Below are 26,373 nucleotides of genomic sequence, written 5' to 3'. Positions count from 1 at the left end.
CACAAAATAATTCAGATTTTGTCATATCCTAGGCTGCGTAACCACCACAGCGTTTTGTATTGTGATCTACGTTACAACATAATGCTCTGAAATGATGTGTGCTCTGAAATTATGCTGTAAAGAGACGAGACTAATGTAATCATTTGGAGTGAAGTACAATAGCTTCATGATTTAGCACTATAAAATAACTCAATTTGATAAATAGCTTCTTACCTCATTGTCTCAATTAATTCCTGTCGTCTGTTCTATCGACTTCAGCGTACAGTATCTATTCATTCATTTTCAAGTATAGACATTCTTGTACTGTATGTTCTCTAGTTGTATTTACTTGTACATGTAATAATGGTGAAGATTAACTATCAGTCATTAAGATGGGGACCCAACTAAAGGGAGTTACTGGCCCACAGTATTAATAAACAAAGCTACCTTTTTTTCGTTGACCAACTTGTTGTGGATTTAGTGACTTTTCCTGTCATATTTTTAATGTCATACAGTAGCCTACTATAACCTAAATGTTAAATTTACATTGTCTTCTTTGCCATATTCATTGTGGAGTTGTTTATGTAATTTCTTAAATGCACACCTATTATATACATGTATATCAGCAATACTGGGCTATACAAGTTGTGAAGTTATTATCGTTGTGATCCAGCGGTTGTCCGCATCAGGAGAGCTCACAAGCAGGGAAGAGAGAAACGGATGCTTGGTGCCCGTCTTTGACAGCTTGTCTGTAAACGATATACATTTTGGGCAAGAAATAGGCTATTTAGTTGCTCAACCTTGATTGATTTCACATGTAAAACCGCTAGTTTAAAACCTTGTTATCAATATGCACTACTTTCAAATTCAGTATGTGTTACATACTGAGACGGTGACAGCTGTGTGTATCGAACTTGATACAGCAGGCTCATATATGGCCGTACTATGACGGGCCCAAGACCCAGAAGGAGGTGGTCTTCTATCTGCGTATGCACTGTTTGAGTAAGGTTAATTGAAATGAATGGGTAGCCATACTTTCTTTCAGACTTTTTTATTTATACCTCGATGGTTTGGACAGTTGTGTTTGAAAATACCATAGAATAAACGAAACTGACAAATAAATGGAATTTCAATATTTTGTAACATGCAAAAAAAGTACACTGCAATGTACACATAGCTAACCATGAGGGGATGCTTGATTCCCTTCATTACAAATAATGCACTGTGGCTCCAACTAGCTGACAAGCAGCTGCCATGTTCACTCAGTGTTTTCTCCGCTGTACAGTTGTTCCCTTTCGCTTGGTTCAAATATATATCCTTTGTTCCTTCCACTTTAAAACCTGAATGTATTTGTAGTCATTGCAGTTTCATTATCATTTACAGCAGCCATTCTGATTCTGTACTGTTCTTTATTTGCTCCAACAAATGCCCCACAAGATTAATATTACTGGGGGAACTCTGGTAATCACTCACTGCAGTCACTAAGGATTAACGTAATTTGCGATTATTACTACTGTTTTTCAGCAGACTGCCATGTCCGCAGTCAATTTGTATTTATTGCCATTCGAATAACTGTCAGTAATTAAAATTAATTTGTGTGAAACGGCTCTCGATAATCTTGAGGTGTAATAATAGTAACAGTTAATAGAGAGAGAGGGCAGGAAATAAATTTGACTAGTTTTCAAATTCAAGCTGTTACTGGCAAATACATCATTTCACACATTTCCAGTGACTTCCAGTGACTTTTTTTAAATAGCCACAATTTAATCCACGGAACAGCTGTTCTGGCTGTGGTAGATGTTTGTTAGATAACTCTTTGAGGTTGAATATTATTAGAATGTCACTGCAAATTATCTGCAAACATTTTGTGTGTTGTACAGTAACTGCACAGATTTAGATACTGAAGCTAAAATTGCATATGGGTTTCATTATCTGTAATGGTCATACTAGCAGGTCAGTGGCTGTGAATTGAATTAACCCGTTAAAACTGGGAAAGCATCTGTGTCATTTTAGATTTTTGCATTGGCTATTCAAAAATAGCAGATATACAATCTCTCAGTGCGACACTTCGTGCCGCGCTGGGCTATCATTATTTCTTGGTGACATTGCAGCAATTGTGACACATTTATTTCTATACTTCCATCATGTCACGATGCATTAATTGGCAGGAGTGAACACCCAAGCATTGCATTAGAATTGTATTGCATTGTACTCATTTAAATTATTCATCATTGAAACCAAATGTGTTCATGGTCATGCCAGCATTGTGATCATAATTTTGATTATTATGGATCGTCTGGATGCACACATGGAGAGGGAGGAGAGACAGATGTCGTGAAATCTTGATCACTGTATATAAAAAAATATATAATAATAATAATTCAAAATGACAGATTAAATCACTGTTACAGTTTTCGTGGGCCTTGATTACCCTTTCAGGCAGTCTGAAAATTTGTCAAGTGTTTCATTCATTAGATGGTACAGTATATAGTAGTGTATCGCGGAGATGAGAAGGGATGCTCAAATCTTGCCAGCACGTTAAAGATCAAACCTTGTGTGTGAGAGATGCCTGGCTGTTATGTACAGTCTAATGATATTATAATGATGATGGATGGCCTCAGTCAGTATACTGTACCCCCATTAGGGCTGATCCCGAAGCCATTTATTATGGTTCGAACGTTTGGTGGATTTTTTTGAACAAACCCTCGAACCTTGGTTTTGTAGTTTTGTAATTTATTTGTGCCATTATGATGACTAGTGTACGGTCGCGGCAGCCGCTCCCTGAATGGACAGTATCCGTTACGTGCCCAATGTATCCAGGGGTAGAGGTAAACTAAACTTACATTGTTACATTGGACGTATCAGGTCTGTGATGGAGATGTCCATTTTCCTTAATGATGGAAATAGTTGACTGTACAGAGAGATTTCCATCGTCATAATAAGCATTTGTTAATGTTCAACGCTTGTCATCTTGTAATGTTGCTACCCTGTCAACCAATAGCAACACTGCTAGCGATGCTAACGAGCGTAACTTGCAGTCTGTGCTAAATCCCCCTTGATAGTATGATGTTCCGTTAATCCACGTTCAGTTATTCCACCTCTGTACTCCTTTGATTTAATCTGCCAACCACTCCAGGATACGTATTTATCCTTAAAGGTAGGGTAAGTGATATATATATATATATATATATATATATATATATATATATATATATATATATATATATATATATATATATATATATATATATATATATATATATATATATATATATATATATATATATATACATTTATTTATTTATTTTTTGTTAAAAAGGTTAAAGTACTATATTCTGATAGTAATCATTGCTACAGAGCATTTGTTCGGTCACAGGGGTCTCTCCAGCTCTTTAGTAAACAGAATATAATACATTTTCAGGTAGGTGACACATTTTAAGCTAATCAGGAGAGTGCACTGAAAATGCATTTTCTGTTTAATAAAGAGCTGGAGAGACATGGGAGACTCCTTTTACTGAACAAACACTCTATAGCAATGAGTACTATCAGAATATAGAGCTATTTAACAGTTATTTTAACAAAAGTAAATCACTTACCCTAGCTACCTTTAACATTAAACTTGCTTCGAACGTCCCTACCTGTGTAAAAGCCGGGTTTCTATCTAATGCTTTGTGCTCAGATCCGGTCAAGAGCCTGCCTACTGTATCCGATAATTTGCACAACACACAGTACATGCACGCACACAGACCGTTTCCGTATACTCTGGAGGGCTAGAAAAGTGCAGAATGACTCATGCGAGTCACCAGACAGAAAATAAATAAATAAATTAGCTTACGTCTGAACCTTTTAATTGATATATGAACGACAATGTCACGAATTAACGTTCATTTGGGGCCAGCCCTGACCCTCATGGAATGTGTGCATGTGTGTACACATATTTTGTGGAGAAAATAACTTGGGAACGTGACTAAGCTATATACTTGGAAATAGTCAATGTTGCCACCCCTTGTACAGCGAAATTGTCATTGTCCACTTATATTCACTGCCATTGACGGAGATCTCCGTCATTTTCGTTTTTCACACAGAACCAGGAGATCCAAAGATGTACTGCTCCATTCACCTCCTGGTTAAAATATTTGGGAAATATTGTGTATCTCGGCTCCTGTGTTTTACTATGTATTTTTGGTGAAACATGCTATTTTCAACTGGGTGTAACAAGCGAACGGGAGGTCGCGCTATTTTTTTTCCCACGGAAGCACAGTGAAACCCCTGTGATTAGCAACCATCAGGGGATCGATCATACTGGAGATAAATATTCTGTGGTTCTTGAAAGATTAGTCAGAATGCTTAAAAAGGCTGGCAGAAGCTACAGCCTGTTTTAGAAAACCCCTGGCAGTGAATGTGTTATTATTTATTTATTTATTCATACATGTATGCATAATTGCATATATAGACATACAGTAGTACACATTATAACGCTACTGAGAGAAGAGAAATGGGTGCCGGTGGTGCGACTCCACAGGTGAACATACCCTGCCTTGTTCCTCCATCCACTTTGATTGTCTGTGTGGTTTTAGGCTCCTACTGAGCCATGCCCGTTTGAAAGCACCATTATGGTTCCATTAGGAGCGCTACTAGGCTGTCATTATGCTCTCAGTGAAAATGTCCCTACGTTACCCTATGTTAAGGAAAGTGGTGTGTGTGTGTGTGTGTGTGTGTGTGTGTGTGTGTGTGTGTGTGTGTGTGTGTGTGTGTGTGTGTGTGTGTGTGTGTGTGTGTGTGTGTGTGTGTGTGTGTGTGTGTGTGTGTGTGTGTGTGTGTGTGTGTGTGCGTGCGTGCGTGCGTGCGTGCGTGCGTGCGTGCGTGCGTGCGTGCGTGCGTGCGTGCGTGCGTGAGAGAGAGAGAGAGAGAGAGAGAGAGAGAGAGAGAGAGAGAGAGAGAGAGAGAGAGAGAGAGAGAGAGAGAGAGAGAGAGAGAGAGAGAGAGAGAGAGAGAGAGAGAGAGAGAGAGAGAGAGAACGCTCCTAGGCTTAATGACTTTAGGGAAAGTCACTTAAAGGAAAGGAGTGATCAGGGAGAGATAACAAACAATTGGCCCTTCGTTGAGGGTGGGAAGCCAGGTGGGGAGTGTTAGGGTTAGGGTCTCTGTCACTGCACTAGCGACTCCTACAGGTTGGTCAGGATGCCTGTTCAGGGGGAAGCTGAACTGAGAACATAAGTGTGTGTACCTCTGCATGTGTTATATCGTCTCAGGGAAAACTCCTCACTGTCAGGTGAAAAGAAGCGGACTTGCCTCCTTGAGACCAACCAGTGGGGGGGTCTAAAGCGACAAAGGACTATAATACAAGGGAATTACAGAATAACTACATAGGGGAGAATGATGGGGGGGGGAACTTGAAAAAGAAAAATGCTAAAACTACTGGGGAGGGGTTTTAATGTCATGGCACATGAAACTACAGTCTATATATTACAGGGAAATTGGCATTCCAGGGAAATTGAAAAAGGAGCGCTCTTTTTCACCGCCCCCCAGGCAATTACGTAGAACCAACACTAGAGGGCAATGCAAGCCACGAGGCTTCCCAACCACAGCGCACTAACATATATGGCCCCGACCCCACACACACACACGCGCGCACGCGCGCATGCGCGCACACGCTCATGCTTTCAATTTGGTTTATTGAAAGCATGACTGTTAAGATAATTTTATTGTGTTCTGGCTTTTAACATTTGTTTTAGTTTATCCACGACACACACGAACACGTGGATAGTAACCCATGAAAAGATCTATTCTACCCCTATCGGTTTACAACTCGGACGGCGCTGATTCGACTAGCAGACCATCGGCCGGTCGGCGCGGGCACTTGCGCCTGGAGGCGCGAGGGCGTGCCTCCTCGGCCTCAAGCTCTGCTAAGTCGGCGCGCCTCCGTCATGGACAATAACTATTATCACGTGTGCGTGTGAACGCGTGTTCAGCGTTCCCCTAGCGTAGCTTCCTGGTTGCTATGTGGGGAGGAACAACAAAAGCCAGGTCCGCCTCGCATCAAAGCCCCGCCTCGCGCCTCCTCCTCCTCCTCCTCCTCCTCCTCCTCCTCTCGCCCCCTCGCATCAAAGCCCCGCCTCGCGCCTCCTCCTCCTCCTCCTCGCGATGAGGAGCACCTCGCGTAAAAAACCCTGTCTCGAAAATCCCCGCCTCTCGCCGAAGCTCTCTTGAAAAGTGCTCGTTTTAAGGCGCGGGCCTAAAAACGAGCACTCCTTTTTCAATTTCCCTGGAATGCCAATTTCCCTGTGACATATATACACACTACGGATTCCAAGGTTTTAGAGCACGTGGACAGTGTTTCATAACTAAATTTCTAAAAGATGGTTCTTCACAAGAGGTCACACCCACATACACACACACACACAGATGTGTTCAAAGTAATTTTCCTCACAATCATTTTGATCGGCCTGTTAGCAGGTTATACCGTTTCTTTCGCAAGAACATTCTCTGGTCACATCGGAGGTGTCAGATCTGTCTGTTGGCAGATAAGAAGGGTAGGCTTCCTCCATATCTTCACATCCAAACACCAACAGCACGTTCCATCATATCAACGGCACAGAGGATTATATTTCAAAAGGCTGAAATAAGGAGCGAATTACTTTCTCCTTCTATTTGAATAACACTCGGCTCGGCTCAGCGAGAGTGTTAGCGATTCCACGCCTTTGAGTATGTTTTGAGCTTTAAAACTGTAGTGTGGCTTTGGTCGTTAGACAAACAAACAGATGGGGTAGGAGAGTTGGACTGAACAGAGAAGTCAGCTGTTTTAGGAAAGGTTTGAAGGCTGATCGAACCTCCGATGAATTAGAACCCTACATGCTCCTCCGTTTTTGTTGTTGAGAGAGAGAGAGAGAGAGATATATTCACCTGTTTCCTAGGCTGTGTGTTTTCCACTTCCTGTCGATTTGATCCAATGAAATCCAATGAAACTGGTCAGATGACCAATGATATCCAATGAAATCGACAGGAAGTGGAAAAACACACAGCCTAGGAAACAGGTGAATAGAGAGAGAGCACAAGAGCGCAATAAAAATGCTCAAAAGTGCATTCATTCACGAATGCAATGTGCACACACATACACAATAAATGTGTACTGACAGAAGGAATATTTTTATTGCGCTCTTGTGCTCTCTCTCTATTCACCTGTTTCCTAGGCTGTGTGTTTTCCACTTCCTGTCGATTTCATTGGATATCATTGGTCATCTGACCAGTTTCATTGGATTTCATTGGATCAAATCGACAGGAAGTGGAAAACACACAGCCTAGGAAACAGGTGAATATATCTCTCTCTCTCTCTCTCTCTCTCTCTCTCTCTCTCTCTCTCTCTCTCTCTCCTCTCTCTCTCTCTCTCTCTCTCTCTCTCTCTCCCTACATATACACTACATCACTCACATGCACACGCAAAGCTTGTAAGGCCATATGTTCTCACTAACAGCTCTGATGTCGGCAGACGGAACTGTACGCATCATGCACTGAGTCATGTGACCTGTTGTCAGAGGAAGTCACTGCAGGCTATTTGACATGGATCAGAGGCACTGGGATGGATGGAGCCTCCGTGTGAGAAAATAGCACCTCTCACCAGGCTCACTGACTCACTGTCAGTTATTGGTGTGTTGATGAGATCACATCTGAACACAATAGTCATGTGTACAGTATTTGTATGGCACATTGGTAAATTCAATGTGCTTCACAAAAGAACACTAGAAAGGAGCGTAGATCTGCACCAGGAGCTGTGTAATGTCGCTTTTCTAAGAAATAATAAAGTCTGCACACTGTAAATTTAAAAGAAGCTCCCAGTCAAGGCTTTATTAACGTTTCGACACAAGGTCTTCTTCAGAATTCTTCATTCTGAAGAAGACCTTGTGTCAAAACGTTAATAAAGCCAAATCTATGTGAGATAGAACATTTTCTCTCTCTCTCTATTTATCCCTATTTTGGGGGGTAGCCTACATTCACCAAAAATAGCCGATCTACAAGCTGACAATGCGTTGTGCTGCCACAGCTTGTAGATCTGCTATTTTTGGTTAAGAAGTTTGGTGGTGTATAGGGCAAAAAATAACAAGTACAGAGCCAAATGTCTAATGATTAATGCTTTGATCTCAACGTAAATTTTTATGTTTTCCGAATGAGAAATACTAATGTATAGGCTACTATAAGCACATGCTGCTACCCCTGACATTATGCAGAGTATAGGCTATAAGCATGAATATTATTTTATTGCTCAATGATGAGTTTGCGTCAAATCCTATTTGTTACATAACTAACAGAGTTTGGGTAGAGTTAAGGAAAGCGTTCACAATCACAATCACACTCTACAATCTTATTACACTCCTTCTGTCGGAAAGAAACCATGCCGGAACATTAAGTCAGCCAGTAAAAGCTCTCGTTCTGCTTTGATCAGGTTAATGTTAATGTTACATTATCGGCTGCCTACAAGCATCGTTGAACTCGTGGCTCAACGGTGCCCTCGGTGACTCGTGGTAATTATTAATGCTTTGATCATCTCATCAATTGTAAGTCTAGAATGACAGATGCAATGAATACTAGAGTATGTTACGTTATATGTACAGTATATATGCTACAAGCAAGCAGAGCCACAGTTGAACAAAGTTGGCTCGGGCAGGAGTCGATCTCGTCCTCCCTGTGCGTGTGGTTTTCTGTGATTGGCCGAACGTTCATATTCTAGCGCTCCAACCTCGACAATCAGGCGATGTCTTTGGCGCAGTCGGTAGCGCTGTCGCCTCACAGCTAGAAGGTCCTGGGTTCGATTCCCACCGGGGACGCTATGGGCGCTGGGGGCGCGTTCTCGCGCCTGATGGAGGGGAAAGGAACTGGTTGGAATAACGTGTTCCTTCCATGCGCTACGTCCAACCAGGGAACCTCCCCCCTGTCGGGTGATAAGAAGCGGTCCAAGCGGTGAGTTTTAACCTAAGACTTAGGTGAAATAAGATTCATTCATTTAACCGTGCAATATAGTCCATGAGCCAGACAAGATTTCATTATCGAAAGAGTGGGCAAAACCAAACCTATATTAAATTGTTCATAGGGTCAATACGAGTAAATAAATATATGATAACCTTTCCACAGGAGCAGCTTTTTCATGGTTATCACACATTTTGTTATTTTCCCCATACGTACATGACAGGTGAAAAAATGACAACATTTTAAAAAGAGTTATCATAATGAAACTTCCTGAGTTGATTACTTACATGAAGACAATGATTTATCGTATTACAAGTTTTCTGAAATTGTATATTTAAATATGCAAATTAGGCATTTAGTCCATGAGCCAGAGCCCCAAAATTGAGCCAAATATTGAATATTCCCTCGTTAAAAACCTTTGACTCCAACATCTTAACAAAATGAAATAAGTATGTTGACTCTGGCTTTGTCCAATGTTCTAATGTTGATTCTGGAAAGTTATGCAAATGTGGGCATATTTTCCTAATGCCTAATTTGCATATTTAAATATACAATTTTAGAAAACTTGTAATACGATGTCTTCATGTAAGTAATCAACTCAGGAAGTTTCATTATGATAACTCTTTTTTTAATTTTGTCATTTTTTCACCTGTCATGTACGTATGGGGAAAATAACAAAATGTGTGATAACCATGAAAAAGCTGCTCCTGTGGAAAGGTTATCATATATTTATTTACTCGTATTGACCCTATGAACAATTTAATATAAGTTTGGTTTTGCCCACTCTTTCGATAATCATTGCTCAAGTTTGGGGCTCTGGCTCATGGACTAATAGCCCCAGAAAGTATAAATAACAACATAAAGCTACTGTTTCAAAATCAAAGAATACATTTATTAATCAGAGCACTTGAATTCATGAATCCTCCATCAAATTCAGCAGGGGGTGGGACAGAAACAGACGTTTTATATTTCCATCGTTTGGACTGATGAGCATAAACGGACGAGCCAAACATTGAAAGTATTTGTGGCAAATATATATGTACATCAGCAATAATGTTAGAGATGCAAAAGATGAATAATAATCATTTGCATAAAAACATTATTAGAGAGTCTATACCCTGGATCGGACACTACTGTTTTGATGCCACCCACTGTTTTAAAATGTCAGTCATTGCAAGTATCATCCTTTACCCAAGTGCCTCATCACATTCATTCCATTCCTCCCTGCTGTGGTCTTTGCTAATGGCTCTCTTATTATATTCAGACACTTTTCTCCCATAGTGCAGTAATTCTCAACCTTTTTAATTTCAAGGACCCCCAGTTTGATATGCATTTAACTACAGATAGCCATTTTTATGCCTCCGGACAGCCGTAGCCACAGGCATTATGTTTTTAGGTTGGCCGTCTGTCCATGAAGAAATATCATAACATTTGGCACAAAACATCCACTTGGACTCAAAGATGAACTGATTAGAAGTAGGTGTTCAAAGGTGAAATGTCAAGGTCACTGTGACCTCACAAAGCATGTTCATTAAATTACTTCAAAATCTTCATTCCCTTTTCTTTTTTTCCCCTTTTTTTGCTGTATTGTACAGCACTTTGAGCTGCATTTCGATGTATGAAAAGTGCTATACAAATAAAGCTCATCATCATTATCATCACTGTACATACTATATCAATCAGTCAACCTTAATGTAATTCTTGGGAAACACACTGAGGGTTGAGACCCTCTTTTCCAGTGGTGCCGAGATTACAAGTTTGGAGAAAACACAAAGAAATAACAAAAAAGAAAAAAAATGAAATTACACATGATTTATCAGCATCAGTACAGTAAAATTATATGAGTCTGGACAGACATGGATGTAAAACGACTACTGGTTAGTGGAGGCATACAACCCTTATTTTCTGGGACCCCAATCTACACTGTGATATCCAGCTCTGCTGTTTAGCTAGGGACCGCCTGGAACCCCCTCAAGGCCCTTTGGGGGTCCCCGGACTCCACGTTGAGAACCAGTGCTTTACCCAAACTCCACTTTGTCTTAATTCCATCCCTCCCTGCTGTGGTCTGTGCTAATGGCTCTCTTATTCCTTTCAAACACCTTTCTCCCCTAGTGCAGTGGTTCACAACTTGTGGGACCCCCAGGGAGGTCCCCAAATGATTTTTTTTTGTGGGGGGGGGGGTCCCCCAGATCTGGCGGAGTCAGGTTACAACAAACCAACATACAGTATAAATGTATACTATATAGGCTATCTGTACATTTCTAAAGACCTTTTAAGACCTTTTTAACACCTGAAATTAATTTTTCATTGTGTCATCAACAAACTAAAGAATGGTCAAACATTGGCCAAGTGATCAAATATTACCTAAGAAAGAGGAAAACTGTTTGAAAATAGCTGATCTACAAGCTCACAACGCCTTGCAAGTCGCAACGCAAGGCTATTTTCACAATTTTTATCTGTGGAACCGAGTCAAACTAAATGTAATGCCTCAACTCCTACAATTCCAAGTGCTTGTCAGGGTAGGGGGTCCCCAGTTCACATTTGATTATTTTGGGGGGTCCCCAAGTTCACATATGATTATTTTGGGGGGTCGCGCCCTGAAAAGGTTGAGAACCACTACCCTAGTGCATGAACACACATGGAAACACACCTACCCTAAAACTCTACAAATATATGTGCATTTAGCAATGGCTCGTGTTGCAGAAGTCCATCACCACCACATCTATCCTACCTGATACTTTTGCTAAAATAAAATAAAAATTGCTACCCGCTTCAAGTAGCCTGCAATGATATTTTAGGATGGATATGTCTTCAGAAAACGTGGTAATAGTTCAATTCAGAATGGCCATCTGAAAGACGTTCCCCCCTCCTCCACCCTCTTTCTTTCTCCCAAGTGTGATTATCAGCATGCGCGCTCACAACTCTCTCTCACACACACACACACACACACACACACACACACACACACACACACACACACACACACACACACACACACACACACACAAAAGACACACACACACACACACACACACACACACACACACACACACACACACACACACACACACACACACACACACACACACACACACACACACACACACACACACACACTTATATTGAGGAGGGCAACTTAACTCACACAGTTTCTTATTAAATGTCAAAAAGTTCCACACTCTGCACTACCATCCTTAATGCAGGGATAGGGACATTAAAATGCATGCAAAATTAGGCTGTTTACTTGGACTCTAATGAAATGAGGCTAAGGCGGTCCAGTCTAATTAACCCATTCAATCCAGGAACTCATCTGTGTCATTTTCGATTTTAGCTAAAACCATTATTTTATACTTTGGATATTCAAAAATAGCAGATATACAAGCTTCTAGATCTGCTATCTTTGAAAAATCTTTAAAAATGTGTGCAAATCTTTGAATATGTATTTTTTTAAGCAAACATTTTCTATATCAGTTTTTGGAGAAAAAAAGTACATATGTTTCTATATCAGTGGTTCAATTCGAGTTCAAAATGTTCGCTTTAAAAACATATATATATATATATATATATTCAAAGATTTGCACAATTTTTTTTTTTTTATGCAGATCTACAAGCTCGTAACACTGCACTCAGTGCCGCGCTATGAGCTTGTATATCTGCTATTTTTTAATAGCCAAAGAAATCTAAAATGACACAGACCTGGATTGAATGGGTTAATATGGCTGCTGGCAGACCTCACAACAACCAATTCAACAGGATCTCACAGGAACCCCTCAATACTCTGCTAATGTCAGACTCTGATGCTACAGTAGGATTGCCCGTGCCATGCTGTTTTTGGGCGGTGAAACCGCCCCTATAAGTGAGATTTGGAAAAATGTACAAATATCTTGGGCAGTGAAACCGGCCCTAAAAGTGAGGTTTGGAAATGTGTACAATTATCCTGCGCTGTGATTGGCCAATCACAATCTATTCAGGACTGTGATTGGCCAGTGTCACATGACACATGTGCATAGCCCTATATAAGCAACCATAACTTAAAAAGTTATGGTTAAAGTTAAAGTTAAAGTTTTTAAGTTATGGTTTTGTCCATCATAAAGTGTGTTTTACAAAAGATAAATGTATTTATCTTTTGTACATGATTGATCGACTCCATTCAGTATTGTGATTAGCTAGCAAGACACATGCTGACACTAAGTGGCTCTTTCAGATCAAAGCATATATATTGGTTGACTCCATTCAGTATTGTGGTTAGCTAGGAAGACACCGCCCACTTCACACAGGGTGTGATTTTTTACTCATCATTGACCATATTCACACTTTGGCCATTTTGCATCTAATTCATACTCTGGGGCAGCTTTGAAATAAAATGAGTAAAATGGCTGCCATGTGAATATGGTCCATAGAGTGTCTGATAAGGAGGTTCATGATACAAGTTTCTTACAAACTTTCTATTTCTTTTCTTTTTCTTTTTTTCTTCCAAAATTGGAGTATTTCAATTATTTCTCAGACACAAAAAATGAGAAAATACTGTATTTTATGGTTAATGTATACCCCATCGTACCACGGTGTCGCGCATAAAAAATAGCAGATCAGATCAGTAACATCAACAATAGGAGCATTTCTTTCTGTACACAAAGTGCACTGCTGCTGCCTTCATAACTGCTAAGGCCTAATTTATACTCCGTAAAATGCAGCAGTGGTTGGGAATAATCTGAAAGGTTCCCGGTTTGATCGCCGGCTCCCCCCTCGGTTAGTGTGTTGCTCAAGTATCCTTGAGCAACACACTGAACCCGTAACTGAGCAGGTTGGTGCCTTGCAGGGTTTCGGTGTATAAATGTATGTGTGTGTGTGAATGGGTGAATGTAATGCACATTGTAAAGCGCTTTGGAGAAAGGTTGCTTTATAAATGCACCATTTACCATTTAACACGTGCCAAAAACGAATGCGTTGGGTGAACAAGTAAACTCAAAACTAGGTCATGCACTTGAAAAGTGCATCAGGATTCATTTTTCAATCAAACTATTTGAATTGTCACATATTTGAATCAATAATTAACTCGGAAATGCATCGTTGCATCCCTATTCCTTCTATCTACCGGTCTCACTCTTTCTCTTATCCTTATTCGTGCATCTTTTCTTTGTTTCCCTCTTTGCCTTCCTTTCTATGTTTCTACACCCACTTGTTATTGGTATGTTGATGAGGTACAGTAACATCACCTGGCCTTGTCTGTCATGTGCTGAACTCTAGTTTTACTGCAAGCCAGCTGCTTGCATGAAAAGGCAGATATATTTGCATAATATGTGATGGATGGCTGTAGCTGAGTGGGTAGATAGGTCAACTGGTAATCAGAAGGTCCCCCCAGTCCGCCCACTCTGTCAAAGTGTCCCGGACCCAGACACTTAACCCCTAACTGCTTCCTGGGTGCTGTACTAATAGCGCCCACTGCTCTAAATGGATTAAATGCGGAGGACACATTTCACCTAAGACTTTTGTACAAATGTACAGTGATGAATACCCCCAAAAACAACTTAAAACAAAGCAATTCTGAATCTCCTTCTACACTGTACACTGTAAGTTCCAATTTCTCCTGCTCACTTCTTTGTGTCATAATTGTTCTCAATTTCACTTTTTTATTCTGTATCCTATATGAGTTATCTCTCCTGATTGGATACAATTGGTTCCCCCGACTTGAAAATGCATGTTCTGTTTACTTAAGAGCTGGAGAGACGGGGAGATCACTATTACTGAATAATCACTCTATAGCAATGATTGCTATCAGAAAATAGAGCTATTTAACACTTATTTTGACAAAAGACAATTACTTTAATACATCTGTATAAATCTGAATCAGAGTAATCTTTTTTAATGAAACATTTATACATCCTTTTCTCTGGATTTTACAGTGCAAGCCTCTGTATGCAGTAATTGAAATGATGTTCGACCTGTCAAATTGACATAATATGGTCCATGAGACGGATGTACTTTATATTCCGGTGCATGTGAGAAGAACACACGTCGGCCCAGCAGCACTTCAGTTCCCTGACTTCATCATAGCACTTCGAAGTGTGTACAAAATGAGTGCAATTACCACCACAAAGCCAAGCCTTTTGGGTTCACTCTCTCTCTCCTTCTGCAAATGAGTTTCCCTCTTTGAAATCAGAGACCATGAAGTCTCAGTGGCGAAGGATTGACTGCAGGAGTGTAGTTTCATCCCACGCTGAAACCACCTTCCCTTTGGCCCGCACAAAAAGCAGCGCAGTTCAGGTTAATGAGCAGACACAAAAGCGGGGCTCCCACAAACAAAGGAGCAATACACTCACACACACATGCACGCACGCACACACCAGGGCCGCTTCTCCCTACACGCACACTACGCAGGCTGCGTAGGGCCCCGCCTTGCGTGGGGCCCCGCCTACCCGCAAAAAAAATTAAAAATTAAAAAAATTAAATTTTTTTTTTTTTTTTTTTTTACCCAATCTGCCCAGAACTGCGAAAAAAACGGACCCAATCCGCCCAGAACCGCGAAAAAAACGGGCCCAATCCGCCCAGAACCGCCAAAAAAAATCGCGCGCGCGCGGGGGAAACATGCACGCGCGCTGCGCGCGCGTGCATGTGTCCCGTATCATGCTTAGGGCCCCCGTGGAGTCTAAAGCGGCACTGGCACACACACACATGCACGTAATGTTGTGGGAGATATGAAGTCGTTAATCTGTGTAGTACAGTGGTTTTCAACCTTTTTCATGCCAAGGACCCCTAAATTGATAGACATTTTGGCCCCCATCTGAAAATGGACCCCCAGAAGAGAAGATTTGTGTAAAAAAATTGCTAAATTCTACAAAATGCTTCAAGCACTTTCAAGAATTTTTGAAAATGTTCAAAAATAGCAGATGCACAAGCTCACAGCGCGTCACAAGCTTGAATATCTGCTATTTTTGAATTGCCAACGTATACAATATGGATTAAGGGGTGAAAATGTATTAACAGCTTTTGCTGGGGGACCCCCTCAATGACCACTGGTGGTTCCCGGACCATTGGTTGAGAACCACCGGTGTAGTATATTGCTTGTATTGTTCCATGGTGTTCTTTCTGGTCGCGTCTGGCTGAAGGTGTGAGCAACGGCACTTTGGCCTGAAGGCCTGTCTTGATCCAATCAACCCTTTGATCAAGCTATAATGTAAAAGACCATGTCACACCTATTGTTTGTCATGGTCCCCACTGGGCCTGGATTGGAAGAGAGAGGTATGGCCAGGGAGTTCCTGTCTAAAGCTGGGCGGCGACAGCTCATTGTTATGGTCATGGTTAGCCGTGGTCCTGCTCGTAGGGTATAAGTGAACCTTAACCAATTCAATCCGGGAACGCATCTGTGTCATTTTAGATTTTAGCTAGGAGAGATGGGCTGAGGGAGAGGATTTGAGAGATGCAGGCCAAGCCTGCTAGACTGAGAGAAGATGTTGCTTGTTGCTGTTCTGCTGTTAATAAACTCCTAAGATATGCATTCATCTTCCGAATGGACAATATTATTTCCATAACAGCACGCACACACACGCACGCACGCACACACACACACACACACACACACACACACACACACACACACACAAGCACACACACACACACACACACACACACACACACACACACACACACACACACACACACACAAACACACACACACACACACACACGTAGATATGGTCATTTCAACCAGCAATAACAGAGAAGCAGTCTCCTGTAAAAGGCCAAGAGGCAGCATATTGAAGGAAATGCAGCTCTAACCTCAGGTCAACCACACACAGAGCAAAGTTAGTTGCGCTTATTGAACAGAAACAAAACGCTGCGGCCCTCAGTGCTCGTGAAAGGGGAGGCGTCATGAATGCTTGATACTGTAATTGCTGGAGGGAGAATTCTAGTGGGCCTACTCTTTGAAGGGAATTTGGTCGGTGGATATTCAAGTTTGAACACACAGAATCTATGCTACAAGCCAGTTTTGACGTGGACTGAGAGATATTTCACCACACCTCTTAGAACAGTGAACGCGTTCTCAGACACAGTCACACAGGTTTCATCAGCAAGTGCATTAATGATGTTCCAAAAAAGACAGTTTGGATTTACCCCAAACTGAAACCATGGATTAACAGAGAGGTTTGTGCCGCTCTTCATGCACAGAATGCTTCCTTCACATCCGGAAAAACTAGGCATTACCTGTGTGGTGCTTGAGTACCACCAGGAGGGCCAAGAATGAGTGCACTGCTTAACTAGAGGACCAGTTTGAGAGCGGCGACACGAGGAGCATTTGGCAAGGACTATAAACAATTACAGACTTCAGAGGGACTACCAGATGCGTAGAGAGCCCCACTACCTCCCTCCCTGGCTAGTTGAACGAACAACTCTTTGGCCCGTTTTGAGAATGATAGCTCCAACCAGCCAGAGCCTGCACTACCTGTGGAGGCCAGCCCTCTAACCATCTTGGAGGCTGACCCTTCCTAAGGGTGAACATCCGTAAAGCCGCCGGCCCTGACAGCATTCCAGACCGTGTCCTCAGAGCATGTGCAGCCCAGCTGGCAGAAATGTTTGCGGACTTTCCAGTCTGGCGAAGATAATAACATTGTGGCGTATGGTAGAGCACAAAACTTGTTTTAAAACTTTATAGAACAGGCTGTGTGTTTGAAACATAAATTTTAAATTGAGGATTACAGGCACAAATCACAGACAATTGTGATCCGTTTAAGTCTATGAAGGTACTTGTGTTGTTCACCAAGCATCAAAACAAACAACAGTCTTCTGTGGGCATCCATGTTGTTCCAACCAAAACCACTGGAATGCTCACGAGTGCTGAGCTGGGACGTTGACAAGTTCGCAGATGCCTTGGCAGATACCTTCCCCTGCTAGAGACCTTTCATTTAGGGCCAAGTAGTATATTGAATCCTGCCGTGTGATAGATATATTTGAATGAACTTTAAAAGAAATATTCAATATGTCTGTCGGAAATATCAAAACCATCTCGTCTCTATCTCATTCCCAAATGGTGATCTGATTTCAGTAAATAGACACTTAACATTGTTGAATTGTGGAAATAAGTAAGTTGTCCCTCAAGACCCTTGAGTAGGGTCTGATGGCCAAATTATTTTGGGTGGCGAAAAAAAGCAATGGAAAATGTGATCGCAATATTTCGCACATTACTTCACAGATAGAGTAAGGGAGTGATCCTATGCAGAGTACACACAAAAACCAGTCCATTGGCGTTTTGTTTTCTTTATTGAAGTGCAGTTGACATATAAATGAACATACCAGTCATAATTACAGTGTGTTTTTTGTAGCTGTGATTCTCTGTTGCTTTTGTGGTACTGTTTCTGTCTCTGTCTGGTAAGAACTGTTTGGCTCCCCATTACCTGTGTCCTTCCTAATTACTGCACCTGTGACCCACCCTATATATATATGTCACAGTACGATTGGAAAACCAGTCAGATTGAAAAAGGTGCACTCGGTTTCACCGTCGGAGGCACGCCGCCTGAAGGTGACTTGAGCCACGAGAGGCACCGCCGAGCGAGCTTAGGCGAGCGAGTCACCATGCGTCCGAAGTCACCTTCAGTCGACTCAGCGGCGTCCGAGTTATGTCCCGATAGGCACAGAATCGTAAATCATCGCCCCCCCCCCCCCTCCTAGTCTCGGTACCTCAGAGACATCATTAATTTTTTTTGACAGCCGCGGGGGAGCGTGGAGGTGAACTCAAAGGAAACAAGCACTCCTTTTTCAATCTGACTGTTTTTTCAATCATACTGTAACATATGCACTCCTGTGCCATCCATCTAAAGCCTACCACCAAGTGTCCAATAATAATACTACAAAATAACAAATAATATGCCACCATCATAAATGGCTCCTACAGAAAGTCACATTATCCATCTTACAGGTTATCTTTATAAGTCTTAGTTTTTGCCTTGATACATGATTTACTGCTCCATCAATATCAGCTGTCCCTTAAAATGTTTTAGTCTACAATTTGAGCTCATCCTATACTTGCACCAGTGTTAATTCTGTCTACTAAAACTATGACAAAAAATGTCCGTCGACTATTTTTGTTTCACTGACGAAAACTAAATAAAAACTAAGCTATGATGACTGAAACTATGACGGTGATATATTGACAATTTCGTCAACAAATAAAAAATAGACGAAAATGTTCGGGAGGGACTAGTGGAGAAGACATTCAGTAGAACTAAGTCATTTTATGCTTGGTTGTGTGCAGGTGTCGCACACCGAAAATAGCCGATCTACAAGCTCACAACGTATCGCAGCGGGACGAGTTGTGGCTTGTGAGCCTATAGATTGGCTATTTTCGGCATACAGCTAAGTATAAATCAGGCATTACGACGCCATCCCGATTCCCGACCCGCCAAAATACATTTTAGTCGACTAAATCAACTATAGATTTAGTTTTTTTTTTGTTATCAATTGTTTTTATTATCATATCAGCAATACAATTACCGTATGTTTGTATGGATACATTTTTCAACAAAAACAAGATACAAACACATACACAATTTAAAAACAACACAGAAGGTTAACTATAGATTTAGTTGACTAAAATCTTATGATATTTAGTCAACTAAAACATTTTAGATGACTAAAATATTACTAAAACTAAATCAAAATGAACACTGACTAGCACTGGGTGCTTCATGAGAGATCGAGGTTAGTCTGCATTGATGCTGGTAATGTTGCACTTGACATTAATACAAATTATGCTTGTCAATCAAACTGTTATAGCGATGCAAACATGACATTGACTTTACTGAGGGGGTATGGTGTCAACATTACAATGTGACCTTTCCTGGGACCAGAAACCCAGATTCTGTGAGTTTGAGGGAAAGACATGAACATTGTTAGTTAAATAGAAATTCATCGATTTTGAACCTAAATCCCATTGTTCTGATGTGAGAGGATACAGTAGTGTTGAGAAAAAGTGAGTTGGAGTTGGTACTGTAGGTTGAAAAGAGAAATGTTTAAAGGTCAGCAAGGATATTATACTGTAGAGCAGCCTACTGTAGAATCGATTGAGCCACAGTTTTAAACTGGAAGAATAGAGTGCCGGTGAGACTGGAGATCTCTTCTTCTGTTGAAATTCAAGGATCTAGTAGTTATTATTAAATATGAATCACATTCAGAATTTGTGCAGAGAAGACATTATGCAAAGGATTGTCTGTTTTTCCTCTGAGAAAAGATGAAAGGTCTAGCGTGTGCCGTAGTGTTTTGAGTGGAAATCTAACCTTTTCTCTTCTGTCTGTTCCTGGCGAAGGGATGAATTCTGTGCTCCAGGGCAGTGGGGAGAAAGTGAGAGAGACAGACAGAGAGAGAGACAGAGAGAGAGAGAGAGAGAGTGAGAGAGAGCTTACGACAGTTCCCCAGAGTGGTCACCAAGGCCCCCAGGCCTGCACAGCCCATAAACAGCTGCGTCCTTGTCCCCAACCAAGCGCAGCCACTCAAGTGGCAAAGCAGGGGCCCCAATAATTGTGAAGAATTGAAAGCTAAATATTGGCTTTATCTCCTCAGTAATAAAAGGGCCATGAAATTGATTTAATGCTGCAGCGCTTCTCATGGGTGGCTTCATACAGCCTGCACTCAAAACAATGAGCAGCAGCCATCTATTAATTAACCCACCTAATCCTGCAAAGTTAATCTCTCGCCACAATTTTGCCCGCTGCTAACTTCCAAGCCAGTGGGTCTGCTAGGGGTGTTGTGACAATGGCACAGAAGGAAAAGATTCAACACTTAGTATGAAAGGAGAGAGAGAGTTGCGTGACTGTTTTGCACGGCAACAACGGGAACAGTGTAAGCGGAAAGACAAAGGAGCATGCCAGTCATTAGCGCTGCATCAGAGCCGATCTGTGTTCCTGTGAAAACATTAAGAAGAGGGACGGGGGAGTGATATCAGATGAGCTGGTGAAGGATGCAGCTTCACGACGAACAGGAGGATAAATAGGGATGACTTTGGTCATCTGCTCATCATCTGTTTAAGTCTCTTATCCCCGCATCAATATGCCTCTCCAGGTCCTCGGAGCACTTTGTTTGTTTCGTTTTGTTGTTGTCTTTTGCTCTCCACCTGACAATCTCAGCACAATGGAAACGTCGCACACACCATTCAGTCCCATGCTCACGCTGTGTCCACAGAGTTGTGAATTACCCACTTCTCACGAGGCTGATTGTGTTTTTCCTCTTTGGCTGCAGCTCATCTGACCTGGCCCTCTCGCCTCTACCCCTCCCTCCCTCCCTCCTTCCCTCCCATCAGTCATTGTGTGAACCTTTCCTAGTGGAACAGCGGTATAAGGCTGGCTCAGAAAATAGGTCACACCTTGGTGATCCTCTCACTTCCTTAGCTTTCAAAAATGACCCCCCGCTTCCCTCAGGAGGTTTCTGGACCTTCTGAATGATCTACAGGGTTACTGTAAAATGCCAAAATAAATGTGTCATCAATTAGAAAGAGGGATGTGGAGGGAATTAACGTTTTATGGCCATTGGCCAACAAAGTGTTCCTTGTGGAGACGAGGAACACTCGTCAACACCAATCAACACCTCTTGATTAGACAAACATGACATTATGGACTGATTGTTGTGCTGATATTTGTGAAAATAGCAAGGTGCCTATACTGCCTCCCCCTGGCCAGCCGGGGCGCCTGATGGAGGGGAAGGGAACTGGTTGGAATAACGTGTTCCTTCCACGCGCTACGTCCAACCAGGGAAACTCTCCCCTGTCAGGTGACAAGAAGATCAGTTGGCTCTCATGCATTGAAGGAGGCATGAGCTCGGCCCTGGCCTCCCTAGGTTGGCAGAGGGAAGGTAGTGCCCAGGATTACATAGACAATTGGCACTGGGTGTAAAAAATAGGGTTACAAAATCGTGGGATAAAAATGTAAGAAGAAAAAAAAATAGCAAGGTGCAAATGAATGGAATTTGTACTTTTATACTTTTCAGGGCCTTCTTTAATTTGAACAACAAAACTAAAAAAGAATGGAAATCCACGTAATCTCGATCTCTTTATTATACATCCACATTCCACATTTTCTTTGGAAGTTTCAAGACAACTCATAAAAATAGAAGAGAATGCTGATCTACAAGCGCACGACGTGTCGCGTTGCGACGCGATGTTGTGTTTCTTTTATTATGAGTTCTGAGCTCTGGCTTCCCAGAACTACCTCCTGAGCGGGGCTCAAAGTAGGTTCTGAGAACCTTATCTGAAACCGAGCCGCCATATATGGAAACAAACCCAGAACCCATGAAATACGTTACACTAACAGCATAGTACAGTTGGCTTAGTTCTTGTAGTCGAAAAGCAAATACAGTATACGATAAGGTACATGAATACAGTTGAAAAAGCTTATTGATCCTGCAGGGAAATTCTGTTGTCGTAGCAGCAACACAAGACAGATCAATTGTATACATCTACGCTTCAAAAATAAAATAATAATAATGACGATAAAAATAATGAATGAAAGGGAGTAAATGGGTATAATGTACAGTACAGGCCAGGGATTAGAAATAATCTACCAAAAACCAAAGGATATATTAGGGTTTTGCCTGGCCCTCTGCCGTATGGATTCTTTTTCGAAAGTGCTAAGAAAAGCTATGTAATCTATAGCCCTTAATGAAAGAAATCACCCACTTAATTTCTCATATAATTTGTGTGTTCTTTGCACTTGTTTATGACGGTGGTTTCTGTAAGAACAGAATAGCCTGATTGTCTTAGAGCAGGACAGATAGGGACAGAACTTTAGAGTGGTCCTCTTTAATTTGTAAGAAACACTCAGACATTCAGACTGTTATGCAATGGTGTTTTCTAAATTTTAAACTTGAAATAGTCAGCACCGACATGAATGCCTAATGTTTGGGTCTTAGCTGGTAGCGCAGTACTTCCATTGACTATATTCACATTCTGGCCATTTTGCACTTCCGTCATACTCGAGTGTGTGAGAATTAGCATTCTCCTGTGGCTGTGGATTGTATCCATCTTATGTGCATCAAAGTGACATTTGGCAATGTGTGTGTGTGTGTGTGTGTGTGTGTGTGTGTGTGTGTGTGTGTGTGTGTGTGTGTGTGTGTGTGTGTGTGTGTGTGTGTGTGTGTGTGTGTGTGTGTGTGTGTGTGTGTGTGTGTGTGTGTGTGTGTGTGTGTGTGTGTGTGTGTGTGTGTGTAGGCTTCCCAGCGACAGCATATGGACCAGTGGCGGCGGCAGCAGTAGCAGCAGCGCGTGGCTCAGGTAGGGGGGCCCGTGGAAGAGGCGGCTACGTGGCGTACCCACAGAACGCAGGGCCAGGTAAACGCTCTGCTCACGTTCTGTGTGGCTGCTGCTCTCTGGCCAACTCTTGTGCTGCTCTGCTTTTGCTCTGACACATAGGCCTGTCCTCCAAGTTACACAAGTACACAGTCACATCCTCAGCGTTCATTTAACTCAGAGTTACCAATTGATAAATTAACACTTAGGATTTTACTGCACACAATAGTGTACATCTAGCTTAGTATATATCGACAGCACAATCTCTCTCTCTCTCTCTCTCTCTCTCTCTCTCTCTCTCTCTCTCTCTTTCTCTACCTCTTTCTCTATCCTTCCATCTATCCATCTATCTAATCTACCTACCTACCTACCTACCTACCTACCTACCTACCTACCTACCTACCTACCTACCTACCTACCTACCTACCTACCTACCTACCTACCTACCTACCTACCTACCTACCTACCTACCTACCTACCTACCTACCTACCTACCTACCTACCTACCCTGTAAAATCCAGATGGACTCTTATGGATCCATTTTTTCACTCTTAGAGTTAAATTAACACTCTGGATTATCTATCAATCATTCGTATCTATTTCTCACCTAAACACTCACTCAGGCATACTGTACTCTCCAGTAGCAAGTTAAGATTTTGATCGATTTTTCCATTTACTGCATATGATATGGTCAATTCAGGTACTTCTGCAGTTTTCTATTCTATTTAGTGGTTCACTGTCCTGTTGCTTCAGTCTTAATGTTCTAGCTCAAATAACTAATACTTCTTCATACCACAGATCTGGTTTTAACATGGGAAATAAGTACAAACCATATTTTACATCAGACACACAACAGTGTATCATCCAAGTATACGAATTCAGCAAACACCCACTTCCACAATTAACATGTTCATGTACATGTCATTTAACACAGCAGCGTTTAATTAGTGGAATAAGTGGAAGCATAACCGCATACATAAAGAAATTCTATCTACACATATTCGATGAGGATTCCATAGCAATGATTTCCCATCAAACACTAGTGACGTTTCTTTTTTTCTTGGAAGTTTCCCCTCTCTTGTACTCATCATTGATTTACTATCCAGCTTCATTAACAGAACTGGCTTTCTCTACCCTTACAACTGTAGATCATTCAATAACGGTGATTAACAACTCCAATGACAGCAGACAGGCTTTAGAGACGGCTGTCTGTCATAATCAGGCTTAATCAGGCAAGAGTACATTTGTTAGAGTAGTGTAGCTGTCAAGAATCAAGAATCAAGAGGGATTTATTTGTCGCTTACTCATACAGGTACAAGCAGCGAAATGCTGGGCGGACATGTTCCACAGAGACTGTGCTAATACAATATAACAAGATAATAATAATAATAATAATAATAATAATAATATTAATATTAATAATAATAATAATAATAATAATAATAATAATAATAATAATAATAATAATGATAATAATAAAGATAATATGAATTAAAATAATTTGTGGATGAGATAGAAATATAGTAAAGTATAGGTAGGGCGGCAGTATGATAAACCTCTTAAGACAGATACAATCTATTTTAGCAGCAGTGTCAAAATGTGCAAGAGCAGAAGGTATTATAATTATCTTTAGCAGCAATGTCAAAAGTGCAAGTCAATCAGAAGGCATACACATAATATACATCTACACTTGTCTGTTCCACTTGTCTATGTACTGTACACGTGCAAGTGACATTTGAGCGCTGCTCAGGATCTCACAGTTGCTTATGCGTTACTATGATCTTTCTGGTTCTTACAGCATGCCATCTAGCATAGTAACTAGCGTGTTAGACTTTAGCTAAATCCCCTGTCCCAGTGATACTTGCAAAGTCTGTAGAAATCTACACACTCATGCGTACTGTTGTATGCCATGGTTGCAATATACTCACACTGAATATACACACAGTTACCAAAACATAAGCACAGGGACACCGTCACCTACACTATAGACACAGTTTACTTATGGACGCACGCACGCACTCACGCACGCACGCACGCACGCACGCACACAACGCACGCACGCACGCACGCACGCACGGACGCACGCACACACGCACACGCACACACACACACACACACACACACACACACACACGCACTTACAGTACCCACAGATAAGAAAGCAACATTCTCCTTTGAACAGCAATCAGCTTAACAGAGGGAGCACTGGAAGGTAATCAGATGCTCTTTCTCTTTCATCAGCCGGCTTGATTTTGCATCTTCAAAACAAACAATTTCCTCAAACCAACTGTGGCATTGAACATAGCGCACAGGAAGTTAAGCAGGAACTTAAGCATTATTGTCAGGACAAAAGAGATGTACACAGTAAGTGGAGGCTGTTATACAGTTCAATTAGCTTGGGAACTAATACGAACACGCTATAAAGACATACCGATGGAGGTTTTAAAGCTGTAATCAGTGACCTCATGGGCCTGGAGGCACGTGGTATGGTTTAATTGTGTGTGGGATGTACATTGAGATCAAGATGGTTGTTGTCAGGGATGTTTTTTTCTAATATAAAATTAGAGTGCAGTATTCACATCTAATAATTATCTGCTGGTTTCATTAGGGCTCAGGATTCCATTTTCAGCTTTCCTTTGTTCTTCTTCTTTCCCTTTCTGTTTTGTTCAGTGTTGCATTTAATGTCTCTGGTTACTCCGTCACAATTTGCTCCTCTTATTTCTTATCTCATCTTGTTCTTCTGTCTCTATCTCTCTGTGGCTCTCGCTCTCTCTCTCCTTGTCCTTTATTTCTCTCTATTAAATGCTCAAATGAGGTAGGCTCAACCCTCTGCTGTTCTAGCCCGGCCCTTCCTCACTTTATCCTATTCTGTTATACACGCATATATATATACATACACACTTTATGTTACGGCAAATGTAGTAAAACATGAAATACAATTAACCAAAAGACCGGTACACGCTGCTATCCCACTGTAGGTCTCACGGTTAATGGTCACTGTGTTTTCCTTTTCGCTGACAAGAGAAGTGTTTGCATCATGTTAAACAGATCTCTCTTGTTCCGAATCATGTTTAAACACATTTACCCAACTATTTCGGTAGGAATCTGGTCATGTCAGGGAAGGGGGAGTGCTCTGCTCATTATGTTTCTCAACGTTTTGCATACAGTACAGT

General features: G+C 41.5%; 1 protein-coding gene across 6 annotated transcripts in view; it reads left to right on the top strand.

Moving 5' to 3' along the window:
• LOC308089907 (RNA-binding protein Musashi homolog 2-like) overlaps nucleotides 1–26,373 on the top strand; it is a 295,395-nt gene that overhangs the window by 245,547 nt on the left and 23,475 nt on the right. For 4 of the 6 annotated variants that reach the window (XM_080434867.1, XM_080434868.1, XM_080434863.1 and 1 more), the window contains exon 11: nucleotides 23,123–23,242. In XM_080434867.1, the coding sequence (XP_080290993.1) occupies nucleotides 23,123–23,242 (120 nt within the window). The remainder of the gene's footprint in view (nucleotides 1–23,122; nucleotides 23,243–26,373) is intronic. The other 2 variants (XM_080434865.1, XM_080434866.1) reach the window with 1 other exon arrangement.

The sequence above is a fragment of the Gymnoscopelus braueri genome (genome assembly GCF_963280865.1).
Source record: "Gymnoscopelus braueri genome assembly, chromosome: 8".
Lineage (NCBI taxonomy): Eukaryota > Metazoa > Chordata > Actinopteri > Myctophiformes > Myctophidae > Gymnoscopelus > Gymnoscopelus braueri.
The sequence above is the reverse complement of the archived record's forward strand: the minus strand, read 5'-3'. Positions and strand labels throughout refer to the sequence as shown.